The sequence below is a fragment of the Colletotrichum chrysophilum genome (assembly GCF_026319265.1).
Source record: "Colletotrichum chrysophilum strain AFK26 chromosome Unknown scaffold_131, whole genome shotgun sequence".
In the NCBI taxonomy this organism is placed as follows: Eukaryota; Fungi; Ascomycota; class Sordariomycetes; order Glomerellales; family Glomerellaceae; genus Colletotrichum; species Colletotrichum chrysophilum.
The window spans coordinates 10,244-23,828 of record NW_026517418.1 but is presented as its reverse complement, the minus strand read 5'-3'; the positions used below and the strand labels follow the sequence as shown (position 1 = coordinate 23,828).

Here is a 13,585-nt window from a genome sequence, read left to right as displayed (position 1 = left end):
GATCGAGCTCTTGGCTCGAATCACCCAACACCCCTCGCATCCCCGGCGAAAACCCATCTCCTGAGCTTCCCTTCTTTCTTTTCCCTCTCCTCTCGCCAGGCCTGGTGCCTCCGACGCGCTGAGGGTAGACCCTCGGTCGTCGCTGTACTTTCATCTCTTTATATCGCCGACACCTCGTGGCCTTCTCTTGACAGGCGGCTTCTCAGATGACGACATCTTCTTACGTTTGACGCCCTCGTTCCTCTACATATCGCTTCCGGTTTATTCAACGCGGTGGCTTTCTTCCCCATCATCATGTCGGCCTATGAATCGGCCTTATCTCGTCAGTCCTGGAGTTGAGGCTGCGGTGATGTCAAGCTACATGCACACTGCGTGCTTTGTTGTCTTCGTTCAGATACATCTTTCCCCACTCGTTGTTGCCTCCCCGGGCCCAACCATAGTTGGGGCAGGAACTAGGCGCCGGAAGGGCAGAGGATTGCCGTGCTGATTTTGGCCATGGTGGGCTGGGTCTATCTCCGGTGGGATTTGAAGCAGATGTGGTGTGTATCACCGCTCTCCTCGCCGGGCGCCTACCAGTCTCCGCGTCGATTCGCGAAGATGCCTGGTACTGTAAGCCACTTCCTCCTATCATGTCACACTCAGGCTAATTCGTCTCAGGCATAATGCAGCCGACGAGTAAGTCGTCTCATCACATGCTAAGCCCGCCAACGCTTGTAAACACGTCCCATCTTGCCGTTCTTGGGAAGTTCTCTGACTCGATTTTCTTGCAGGAACGAGCTGCTGCGGTCTGATGAGCACCCACGAGTACGTTCACAGGCAGCGGTGGATCGTCAAACTCCCGTACGTCGCCAGACTTCGCATTCGCCTGACTTTGCGCGGCAGCGGCCCACTCCCCAAAGATGGGGGTTCTGAGCACGAGCTGAACAGTGGAACGATGGCCTCGAAGACAATCACGGCATAATGCCATCTCGTTGACGCGGTGATTCATGCCATCTTCATGGGCTCTGTCGGCGATACAAGGCGGAAACGATTTCCGTCGGTTCGTCGCCGAACGGGAATTGAGAGACATGGTAGTCTCTAATGCTGATGACAGCATGGTTGTGTCTTTGGCGGTGGTCTTATTGCCCATCGAGTACGGTGGGCCTCGGCGCGGAACCACATGCCGACACCATTACACTGGGCCGGCGTTACGTGGATCACTTTGTACCGCCTGGTGCAACAGGTCGTCAACTTGATGAACGAGGTTGCGCAGATAGGTCGCGGGCACTCTTGGGTCATCCAGACAATGCTACAGAGATCGTTCCGTTACACCACCCAAGACGACGACAGACATCGCAGACATCGACACACCTGCATGTGGTTTCTGGTGGGCGGATAACGATTCCCCCTTCTGCGTGTGAGTATGCTTGAGATAGCCCAGCCTTTCCCGTATCTAGAAAGAAAACTTCGCTGACATTTGGATTGCTCATAGACTGTCCTTTGGCGCCCTTTGCGCCGGGTACTCCATCCCGTTACATGAGTAGGGAGCACATCAGAGAGCTCAAAGATCCACACGCCATGGCTTGTGTGGCCGGCCTCGTCTACCTGATGAGCAAGGATTGATTGACTTCGGGCCTTTCGATGCGGCTGAGTGGCCATGAATCCCAACACATCGGCGCCAGGACACGATTGCTTTGCGATAGGAAGACTGCTGGCTGAGAAGACGTCGGCGTCATGATGGGCTTCTCTGCGGTTGCGACGACGGGACCATCTCGATGGAGAGCATCATTTAACTCCTCGGTCCAAAGAGATGGGGAGCATTCATTCCCAGCATCTTCGCGGCTGGTCTCGTCTCTTCACAGCGTGCAGCTGCGGCTCAAGGATTTCGCTCTCGTCGGCGCGGAGGATCAGGTATCGAAGTGGCCTCTCGTGGCACGCACTCAGACTGATATCTCGTGCGGTCCGGATGCCCAATTACGAGTCTTCAACATCCTGGAAGGACTGGACCCTCCGAAGGTTCCTGTTGCGTAAAGTGCGACGGCAGCTCCTTCGATGTCGACTACGCCAGCACCGTTTTGATGCAGAAGGTGTCAGACGCAGAACACGACAACGGAGACAGCGCCGCCGTTTCGAGACTGGAATGCTGCGCAAGCCGCTTAGGTGCGAGATCTGGGCTAACTGCCCGTCGTCCCGCCGCGTTGGGATGAAGACGTGGGAGATGTCCCGGGAACCATCGCGACTGCAACACAGACGCCGAATGCAAGTCCTGGATGGCGACGGAAACACGGACGTAGTTCCTTTGGGCTTGGAAGATGATGGATCTCACATCCTCCAAGCCCGGTTTTCTTCTTGCTGTTGGCTTTAGCGATGGCAACCATGGTCCCCTTCATTTTAGACCTCCGAAGTCGGCCGAGAACTGGTACCTCCCTTGCCTGATCTGATAGAGGCCATTTAGAAGGCCCAAGACACGGAAGGTGTCACAAGCATCATTCCAGGTACCGCACTCTCACGCAAGGCGGATGGCAACAAATGTCTCCTCATCTGCGCTTCGGTATTTGGCCCTGGTGGGCAAGCGTGTGGTTCCGAACGAGAGTCTGACGGCACGTGGAATGGTCGCACAGTGAGTGCGAACGGCGCCTCTTGCGTTTTGCGGAATTTTCGTTTGCTGCGATCCTATAATCCTCATGCATGAGTAAAAGCAAAGCTTGCGACGTGGGTTCTGAGGCGGCTCTGGCCCTGATGTAGATCCAGCGCCAATTCCAGCGGCAGTTGCAGCTCTCTGAGCACTCCCACTTCCATGATGATCGAGCAGATTATCTTGAGGTTGCCACGAGCCCTCGGGTCTGTCATACTGCTGTCGCTTTGCGTCCAACAGTCAGAGAGCTCAAGACGAGCAGAAGTCGAAACAACCCGCTCTGCCACCAGTACCACCTGTCGTTGCGGTTCTTCATCATCATTCTGTTATGCTATCCGTCAAGCTCGATAGGTCGACCAAAAGCGCGGTATCAACTCTTCGGATTACTTTGGCGCCATAGTTCCCATGTTGTAACATCGAGCTCTGGCTCCTCAGCTATCGCCAGTCGACACAACGAAGACTAGCCGGCCCACCAGAAATATTGCCCACTTCATCGTCAACTACCAACAACGAGTCTTTAGCAGGAACTAACTCACTACATCAATGTCTCGCTGCCGCTTATACCCGCGCAGGCGCAGCCATGATGCCCTATTGCTCACGAATGGCTAGCCTAGGTACTGGATATCGTACCACAACCGGCATGACCAGCAGACCAGCATGGACAACCGGAACACGGAGGTCGTCAAGACTCTCTGCAAATGGCCTGGGCTGCTAAAAGCGCGGAGCTCTTGATTTGCTCTTGGTTTCCCCCGCCATTACCGACTTGCTCATCAAGACCGCCTCTTTCTCGAAGACAAGGGTCAAGCATGAAGGGTGTCGCAGGCACCAGCCAACCAGTACTTCAACTTGTTGTGGTTGACCTTGGTACCACTTTCGTTTGGGAAGGAAGATATTGTCGCCCAGATTGTACCCGGACAGGCTCGGACTTTTCGCCCTGCCATGCAGATTGAGAAGTGAAGATGGAAGGCGAAGAGGACTCGAGAAGACAACAACAAAAACACCAAAACACCAAATACCACGGATTCCCAGAGAACTCCAACGCGCTCATGGATATTATGTGCTGCCAGCAGGCAGCCTTGCTAGATCGCCCCGGGCCCTCGAAGTTCCTAAGATGAATTCGCCTTAGTGGGCAACAAGCAAGATGGGAATCATCATCGCTCATCATCAGAGCACTCTGCAGAAGGGCAGCCCAGACATTCCTGTCGTTCGCTCAAGTTACCATCTGTGTCTCTCGTCGTCAGATGGTTGTATCATTGGTTTCGGCACGTAGCCGCGGCTGCGATCCAGTGTACAGCGAAGAGATTCAGATTTCGCCGTGTGGTACCACATATGAAGGCCTACCGCACCGTTATCGCCTCGACAGTTCGGCCTCAACAGTTTAATCTCGATGCAATCGTCGAGCCCCATTCGCACTGGTGGGCATGTTCTTGTAGGCGAGGCGTATCGCAATACGCGTACGGATTGCTGAGCGTAATCGACGCGGCCATCGATTTCGGCGACAAGGCAATGCAATACAGCCAGAGGCAGCAGGTGAAGCTGAAGTGGTGGCAAGACGTTGAGGCTGTGAAGTTGAGGTCGCTCGCATGGACGTAGGAGTTCATGTCACCGAGTCCTCTTCCTCTCCCCCAGCAGACCATGTCTCGCAATACCTTAGGAGGCTCTGCATACCGTACTCCGCCAGACGGTCACCAGAAAGTCCCGACCCAGAGCCTTACGCAAGACTGTGACGCGTCGGCGAAATAGCTTCTGGTGCTGCTGCGTCACTTGCGCAAGTACGCCGCAAGACAATCTGCAGTACAAGAGGTGGGACACATGCCTCGATGGGACCGAGAAGATGTTCATTGTGGCGGCAACTGCTGGTGATAATCCACTTGGCGGTATCCACTTCAACAAGGAGCTGATGACCCTGTTCTGAACAAGGTCAACTGGGCAGACCCAGATCCAGGCCTTACACCCGAGAACTATGACCTAGCACTGGTAACCTCTGAGTTCATGCTCCTGGTCTGCTGGCCTTTATGGCATCAAGACCGAAAGGCTTCGGTCTACGCGCTATATTTCAGGATTTGGAACCGTCTAGAGAACGGTGCCTCGAATCGCGATTTCTCATTTGTGGCTCTGCGTACTTACGGTACTTCGGACGGCCATGGCCAGAGCAAGGCGTTCAACAAGCTAGGCATCGCCAAGGTCTTTGAGTGGAAAGAGCCCGAAGGGTACATCGCCCATCGGAAGGGCCCGAAGCTTGACGTGATGAACAAGGGATTCAAATACGATCTCGGCCCCGCGAATGTCTGTCCGATCTCGTAGGTGCCAGGCAACATCATCCACATACCGGAAGTTGAGCAGGACACGTGAGAGAACGCAGCTTTGCATAATGGTCTACTCGCCGTTACATCCGGAAGTTGAGAGCTCTATTGAGTTCGGCTTCGTGAATGATATTCATTTACTCTTTCAGCACAAGCCCCGGACCCTAATCAGCAGCAGTCCATTGCTTACCGGTTATGATGAATGGGCCACCTTCTTACCCAATAATACGGGGGGGTGAGAAGGCGAAGATCAATGCAGCTCAGTTATACATTGAAGCCCCGATGCGGCGGTTCGAAATTGAGCTGAGGCAGCAAGTCAGACGAGCGTCAGCGATAAGCTGAAGTGTTTGACTCTCACACTTGGGATATGTTCGCTGCAATCAAACAGGTGACCGCGGCAACAACTATGTCGATTGCTGCCCGTCGCTTCCCGCGTCAGCTTGCTTGGATTACTAGAATTCCCGTTCGAGCGAACATCAACACGAATGGATGCACAATAATCGCGTTCAACCTGTTGCTGCGCTCAGCATGTCAGTCTCCACCATTTCAGGCCCCGAGAAGGTCTTTGAGATCACGATGAAGCAGGTCATGAGCACCTACAAAAATGCCGCTGAACAAGAGACTCCTACCTAACAGAGAGCTCTTCCCTTCGAAGGTTCAAATTGGTGAGGCGAAGGCCCACCTGCTGAAGGGCGGTGACAAGGCGGTCCATCACGCCAATTCCACATTGACACAGACCCTAATCAGATTTACACTGAAGACTTGACGCCTTTGAAGAAGACCCGGGCCCGCTCACCTCTCGGTGTGGAGCACGACCTTCCACTCGATGCCGAGCCCGCTGACAACCTCTCCATGCTGTACTCTTTTCTCCCTGCCTATCGCCAGTCATGGTATTCTGTGTTTCCCGGCGAGATATATCGTCCGGATGTGGAGAGCGCGCTGGGTACCCAAATATTTGCTCGCAGGACAGAGGGGTGGTACGAACGCAACGATGCCAGATCCCTCTTCGCCGTTGTACGGAGAATGATTCGCATCTTATTCCTCTCTCCAATCTCTAACGGATGAGTGCGTACCCAGCGTTTTCCTGCGTCTTGCCAATCCATTGGATCTGGAAAAGAAGGATGCATTGCAGTGTCGGTCGCTTTCGCCGCCTCCACAGCGAAAACTTCGTTACCCGCACATCACCAGCAGTAACAATATGATTATTTGCTGCCGACGTTATGGCCTATCCAGCTAGCTGGTCCTGTCAGACTAACAGTTGGATCTATGAAGGAAGCACTCATCGACTCAGGGACCATCAATTGGTTCGCAATACTTCTCAGACGCCTGTTACTGATGTCTAGTATTACATCTGGCCCGATGGGGCTGGTTCTTTCACTGAACCTGCCTCACCACCGCAGGCCCTGACCCGTCTCGATGAACATCTGTCCGCCGGACAACACCAACAAAAGTGATCTGGTAAAGGAGCATCAAAGCCAAGTTGCGCCGACCATTTCTACTTACTTCCGACTCCATCAAAATTCATCAAGACCCTGCACTTCAAGGATGGATAGGCAACTATTACCCCTGCACCACCCTTGTCCGCCGCTTTCGCAAAGGCGAGACTTTGATTGAGCCTGTGCGATGGTCTCAAGCAAATTTACCAAGGTCCTGGATCTGAGCGAGCCAAAAAGGCTCGAGATCTTGTAGATCCTGGTTGATGGATATGTGCGACAGCTGCACGCGGGTGTCGAGGAACAACATCTTCACCCGGACAACATTGTCATCGCCACGCGAAAGGGAGGGGGCTCGCCCCGAGAAGCCCTCACTTGCTACCACGATACCGAGCTGGAAGCTTAGCATGACAGAGGCAGTGGCTAGGATAGAGGAGCTCAGGAAAGAGAGCTGTCTGAATGTCCAAATCGATCCTGAATTTAGTTTCTACGAAGACGAGGGTCGCCTTGGGTCCCAGGCATTCTTCTGTTGCCTAGGTGATGGCAGATGAGAAGACCAACTCCCGCATGTTCTCAACCGTACGGTTGACCAATTTTGCAGCACAAATCAGAGGCGCACTGTCTCATCAGCATGGCTGCGGCCACAAGGGTTGAAGCTGTCAAGGATAATAGGATGACCACGGCGCCCGACAAGGTCTTCGCGCATCAGTTATGAAGATTGGCATCCACAGCGCCGGATTTCCACCGTCATATACGCTCCAACTCAGTACCTATTACCAGCCCCACCTCTTCGTTCCTCGACCGGGCCATCAGCAATCAATCCATTATCTCTTCTCTACCTTTCACTCTTGCTTCGCCCAACGTAAAAGCCGTTGGGGTTCAGAAGTTTCTCTGCACTACATGTTACAAGCTACAATCCAAATAGATATCACACGATAACATTGGTGGTTTTTGCCCTGATTTTTCCTAGACGTAAGGTGATCCCACCGGAGCCCGAAGGGTATGTCAAGAGCTCAAGTCGCAAAACGCTGGCGTAAGCAACGAATGGATCCTTTAGGTCTTACTGCCATTCTGAGAACGCCCGTGGATTTCAATCGGACCAAAGCTGACTAAAACAAGCGGTTCGACAGTTTGGTCAGCAGGCACATGTATTTAAAATACTCATCGGTCCGTCCGTCGAATTGCCTAGATAGCTTTCCATTGCCCTGGTCCTGCAAAGGACTCCACATTTGTCCGCATGTCACTCCGCAAGACGTCCTGCTCGTGCTGTGTCGCCGCCAAGAGGCGCTGCGACCGAGGCTTCCCCCAATGCCAACGGTGTTCGAAGCAGTCAATTGCTTGTCACTATCCTTATCCACCTATATCCGTCTTGAATCCTCCGAACGGTTTCGGTGGATCGCGCGATGCTTTGCTGCGGTCGCTTCGGACGTCTGAAGACCAACCAGATCATGTTTCGTCTGTGGAGAGTACGCAGCAAGATGTCTGGCAGGGTGGCGAGGATGCCCGCGACGATAGCAGCTCTCTAGCTCCAGAATCAACCTTTCATGACCACGACGCGGATTGGCTGGCAGAATTGACGGAGGCTTTACTCCCAGATCACCATGTTTTGCCCGAGCAGTATCATGAAAGCCCTGCAGCAACTCCACGCCCGGGCTCTCGCAGAAGGAGATCAAAGAAAGAGCACATGAGACTGGAAAATGCCAAGCGTACCAACGGCCAAAATACGCCCAGTCCTAGCCCATCCGGCGCTCTCTCAGGAGCCATGCTTGGGCCCTGGAGTAGATTCGAGGAAGTAGACACATGGAAATATTGTGCCAACGAGATGCTCTCGTACATCTCGCTCTACGCGAAGACTGGGTCCACGCCTATGATGGTAGCAACACAAAAAATCTCTCCTCGTCTTGATCCAGTGCTTGGAAAAGTTCTAGGTGTCTGTGCTGCCCATGAGACTCTCTCAGAATCCCATGGACATCTTGTTGACCAGCTGCTGGACCGCGAACTTCAAGATCTGGTAAACACGTCTACCCTAGCTTCCGACTACGATATGACTGGACAGAGGCGTGATTTGTGCTCTATCATGAGGGAGAAGGTCGCCAGACTTCAAGCTCTTATCATGTATCAAATTATTCAGCGTTTCAGCAACAAGACAGGAGACGCCCAGAAGGCTATGACCCAAGAAGCATTGTTTGTTTCTTGGACCAGAGAGCTTGAGCTGCAGGTACAGCTACTCCAGCAACTACAGTCATCCTACGGCATGTACGACATGGCGAGTGCTTATTACACAGACCATACGGAACTACTCGAAGCAACCTATCGGACGATCATCATGTCTTATGAAGTTCGCGCTGTATACTGGGTTCTCAACCACAAGATTTGTCCTGTCTGGCAAGATCTTTTTGCGATAGTAGTCCCGAAAAGCCTATCTGGGCGAGACAAGTTGCTCTACCCCGAGTATGTGGTCGAATGGGAGAAGGGCTTGATTCCAGTAGTCAGTAAGGATGATGAGAGGCTCCAAAACTTGATCGTGGCTGCGTGCAAGGGCGTCGACGCTGTGAGACGTGCAGAAGCTTGAGTGGCAAAGGATTCGACTACATAGAAAATCCCAACTCTACCAAGCACGAAGCTCGTCCTTCCGGATTGAAGTAACGTCAGCAGCAAATGGCAGTAAGATCGCCGCGGTCTTCCGAGCTGTACATGACCCACTTTGCTCCGCAGTCCCACTGCAGTCCGCACCCGTCTTATGTCGGAGTCACGGGGCCGTGTCGGCGAACCACGATAATTCCAATGCACTTGATGGTTATAAAAGGCATGTTTGATACTGTTTTGAGCTAAAACTATCACCTCTTCACTCAGTTCAGCTCAAGCACATTCTATTCCAAGACTTCCCTTCTTACATCGAATACCATGGCGATCACAGAGCTCGTTTTCCTGCCCCTCAAAGATGATGAGGACCTGAAGGCTCGGTTTTATGAAGAACTCCCTGGCCTGATGCAGCCCAACTTTGACGTCCCTGGAGGCCCGGATACGGCAGCAGTGGCTCGAATCCTCGAAAGCAACCCCGAGGATGCTGATGACCAGCGCGGTTATGTGGGTGTGATTAGTATGTTTGGCTCCATGGCATGCCGCTATTATAAACATAGTTGCTGACTGGCTGTTATCTTGCTAGGCTGGGACAGGCTTGACACGATCAAGGCTTTTCTCGCCACTCCGAACTTTGCTACCTTCAAGTCATCGTTGCTTAAGTTCGTGGAAGCACCCCCGGTCCTTCAGTTTTTCGAAGAGACCGTCGGAGCCACACCCAGAGAGACGTTACAGAACAGCACTCATCTGTTCGTCATCAAGGCTACTGGTGCTGAAGCTGAAGTGGAAAATTCCAAAATAAAGTGGAACAAGCTCGTGGCAGCTTTCCAAGGCATCGAAGGCAATGAGACCCTATCTCATTGCGGTGATGGGAGGGAAGTCCATGAAGGCCAGTTCGCTGGTTTCAGTGGATGGAAGTCAATCACAGTACGTTATGACTTTGATAGAACAGTCCCCAGACACGATTTCATGGTAGTTATGGCAACTGATCTGACTGGGTAGGCTCTCAACGACGCACTTCGAGATGTTCAGGTCCAGGAGCATCTCAAGGACCTGCGAAACTCTGGCGCACAGGTTTCCACCTTCATTCTGGAACTCAAGCAAATCATTTGATTTCCGATGTGTCTAGGTCGACGAGTCATCGACAACCTGCAGGCGAATCTTGATTTGCTGGATGTTTAGTCGGGGGCTTGCTGTTAGTTATGGATGTAGCATCGACCTTTGGAAGGCTATGTCAATAGAAATGGAGAGAATTCCACTCAGTCTATTCACAGAATATCTTTTCTGCTGCCTCTTCCGGGTCAATCACAGCTGCCTTCTTTTATACGCAGCGTTCGGTTGTTCCCAGCTGTAAAGGCTTTCGCCTTTCCCGTGTTCCAGCAAAATGGGCTCTCAGAAAAGGTTTTAAGGGACAATGGATGCTGAGCACAGCTATTTTCAAGTTTGATATAACACAGTATTATTGATATTCCGGCATGTATATGAGATTGTTCGCCTGTTCCTACTCGGCGAAGAGACTAACCAAGTCATCAATGCACAAGGGCGAGGAAGAACACAACTCATAGCTTGGATGAGGGGCTCAGGGCATTGCAGCAGCTTGCACCACTTGCGCTGCCGCTACCTTTCTCCGACTCAACCAGGGTGCTCTGATTGAACTTCTGCTCGCTTGGCGGGACATCCAAAGCCGGGTTCTTATCAAAGAAGTTGACGGGCTTCAGGTGCACCTTGAGGATCTCAACAGGCATAACCGGGAAGTCTTCGATTCTTGGCACATGGTTGATGCCGAACTGAACCCATACGACGATGTCGGAGTTCGGAGTCAGAGTCTCGTTCCGCTCAGCCCAAGTTCTCACCCCTGTACCCCCGCGAGACTGATTCGTGTACCAACCGCCAGCGTAAAGCTCACGGTCACGGTGAATCGTGACATAGATGTTGTGGTCGGCAAATTCTGCTCGCTTGTGGTTATAGCTTTCAGAGTCGCCCATGAGCTTCTGGAACGGAGGAGCCATGATCTTGTAGGCAACAGGCTTGCCGTTGACTGGGTTGAGCGAGTTGGGGTTGGTGATCTTGAAAGTTCTGTTGGTGTCGACATCAAGGTCCAGGCCAGCCGTCTTCTCAACTGCCGTTTCAATGACCCCATAGCCAATGCCATGAGGGTTCCAGTCGGGATCTCTCGGCATTCGGTGAGCCTCTTGATAGACGAGCTGGTTGGTGTGGCCATCGATCATGGGGTCTACTCGGAGAGAGAAGATGTGCTGGTGGTGGCCGGCAAGAACGCCTGGGTGGACGACAGTACCAAAAGGTACTCCGATCTTGTCCAAATCGTGGTCGATAGGTTGAGTCGACAAGATACCGGTAGCTCGTACTTCATATGTAACCTCACCAGCCTGGTTGAAAAGGAACATCAAAATGTACTCATAATTAGAGACAGTAATGATGGATTGAAGCACCAGCTCTCGTGACCTGACGACTGCAGCACGGCCAGTACGGTAGTTGGTGTGCTTCCAACCGATGCCGGCATCTTGCTCGTGAATGCAGATACAGTTTTCCTTCGCCTCCGGCTGACCCTTATCATCGGAGATGACTCCGCTGAGATACTGAATGCTTCCGAGGCAATCGCAGCCAAGCTGGAGATTATTGGCTGTAGCGCCGGCTCCAGCATCACCCAAGTCAAAGGCAGTTTTCTTGAAGAAGGGATGACGAGGGTCTGCATACGGAACATTCATGTCCGAGAGAGACAGTCTATAGAAGAGTGGCCGGCTATCGTATTTGACGTTATAAAGGACCATGCCTTCACGCTGGTTGAAGCCTGGTCAAGGTGTCAGTTGCCTCGTCGTGTCTTGGAGCCAAAAGCATCCGCTCACCGATGAAGAAAGTCCACTTCTGCCACTCGAGAACATGTCCAGTTTCACCAACAGGGGTAACCTTGAAGCTGGGTCCCTCAGGTTGGCTTACCTGCAGAGGCTTGAGGTCCTTGCGCAGGTCCTGGCTCTCTGGGATGTACTCGTTTGGAGGTTTGGGCTGGTATGGACTGACGGGCTTGATGGTATTGTCGGCGCCGGTGGGCATGACGTCGATGCGGATCAACTTGTACTTGGTGCACTCGATCACGGGCGAGATGGGAAGGGGAAATGCGTAGTGATTTGAGTCGGCCTCGGAGGAGTTGTTCGGATCTCTCATGTAGAGAAATACCTGATACAGGCGCTGCTCGTCTCCAACACCGTCAGTTCCTGCGTGAGATTAGCCTTCCGATCTTTTCGCCTGCAAGTTCCGCCTCATATTTACCGTAGATCCAAGGGTCTGCGCAAACAACGGTGCCCTCGGGCAACTCGAGCTTTTTGATCTCAGCCAAGACGGCCGGGTCTTCAAGCGCGATCTTTTCGACCATCTGGGCTTCATCGTAGTCGACATTGCCATGAAGATTGGCACCGAGCTTCACGTTGCTTTCGACCTTTGCAGTGGTAAGGTTGACGATAGCTTCATGGAAGAGTTCCTGGTTCAGTCAGTTCTGACATTCTCCGTATGAGAAATTGAAGCTCCGTTGCATCTCTTACTGTTTTGCGAATATAGTACGCAGCAAAGACGCGGCGATCGGGAGGTGACGGAGACAACCCCTTCTCTTGGGCCGTGAGATAAGGAACTAATTCTTGCTTCGCAGGCTCATTGAGAGTAATGGCCTTGAATTGCAGAGCGACGGAGGCCGGCCACGCAGCTTGAATTAACTCCGCAGCGTACTGGATTTCTGCACCCGTCAAAGGGGAAAGTGGATGAGGGATTGAAGACATGGCTGAGAGATGCGGGGGTTGAGATGATGACCAGAGATGAGACCAAGAAGGGTGATGTTGGATGGCGGCGATACGGTATTTATCAGCCCCATAGCATTATCGGGCTTTGTAGCTGGCCTCAAAAAGACCCGGAAAGCTTTCCCGGGTCAGCCCCAGCCTGCATCAAAGTCAGTCTCTTGCAGATTATCCACAATTCGGCGTTGGCACGAGCTTGGCGAAGACCCTCCATCCCGGCTTTTACGTGTGTGACCCGCACTTCCTTACATAGACAAGCGTGCTGCTGCAAGAAGAACAAATTTCTTTGACACAATTTCGTCTATAGGAGGCAAAGATGTAGACATTAGGAAATAACATACTGAGTATTATTGAAGTCAAAACGATAAGGCATTGGTACTATAATTCTTGAGTCTAGACGAATAGCCAGGTCTCCTCCAATTGCCAGACATATTTCAGCCAAGAGCTGCTAGATTCATCCCCAGCTTCTCGAGCCCAGATTCTCTCGAGAATTTCACCAGCATTCTTGACATTGTAACAACATGAAGACACCCAAATACGTTGAAACACTGTGCGTGCCATTGTTTGGAGCTCGATATCTTGTGCCTCTGCGCCGAGGATGAAGGCCGGCCACACCAAGCTCTTGATATGGAAATCTTCGGCAGGAACAGCAAGGAGGTGGAGCATCGCAGGCCTCATTATTTCGACCACGTGGGGGTACGATAAGTAATGTTGGCCAGGAGGCGCGCCGATGATGTGTGATGCGTATACCTCAACACCCGCTTTGTAAGCATGGGCAAGATGAGAGCGGGACTCGTGGTACTGGATATCTGGAAAATCTTGAGCCCACGCTAATGGCGAGAAATTGAGCAAGGC

General features: G+C 52.4%; 3 protein-coding genes across 3 annotated transcripts; 2 read left to right on the top strand and 1 right to left on the bottom strand.

Annotated features, from left to right (window-relative positions):
* Window positions 1-4,448: 4,448 nt before the first annotated feature.
* On the top strand, window positions 4,449-4,966 carry COL26b_011139 (uncharacterized protein; the record flags this gene model as incomplete). The annotated part of the gene is given in 3 exon segments (XM_053183813.1): window positions 4,449-4,491; window positions 4,509-4,900; window positions 4,919-4,966. 3 exon segments carry the CDS (start codon window positions 4,449-4,451, stop codon window positions 4,964-4,966), a joined length of 483 nt encoding a protein of 160 aa, XP_053032225.1.
* Window positions 4,967-9,254: 4,288 nt separating this feature from the next.
* Window positions 9,255-10,043, top strand: COL26b_011138 (uncharacterized protein; the record flags this gene model as incomplete). The annotated part of the gene is made up of 3 exons (XM_053183812.1): window positions 9,255-9,450; window positions 9,517-9,857; window positions 9,933-10,043. The coding sequence occupies 3 exons, from the start codon at window positions 9,255-9,257 to the stop codon at window positions 10,041-10,043; spliced, it is 648 nt and encodes a 215-aa protein (XP_053032224.1).
* A 446-nt stretch (window positions 10,044-10,489) lies between these two features.
* Window positions 10,490-12,715, bottom strand: COL26b_011137 (uncharacterized protein; the record flags this gene model as incomplete). The annotated part of the gene is made up of 4 exons (XM_053183811.1): window positions 10,490-11,739; window positions 11,795-12,160; window positions 12,216-12,423; window positions 12,485-12,715. 4 exons carry the CDS (start codon window positions 12,713-12,715, stop codon window positions 10,490-10,492), a joined length of 2,055 nt encoding a protein of 684 aa, XP_053032223.1.
* Window positions 12,716-13,585: the final 870 nt, after the last annotated feature.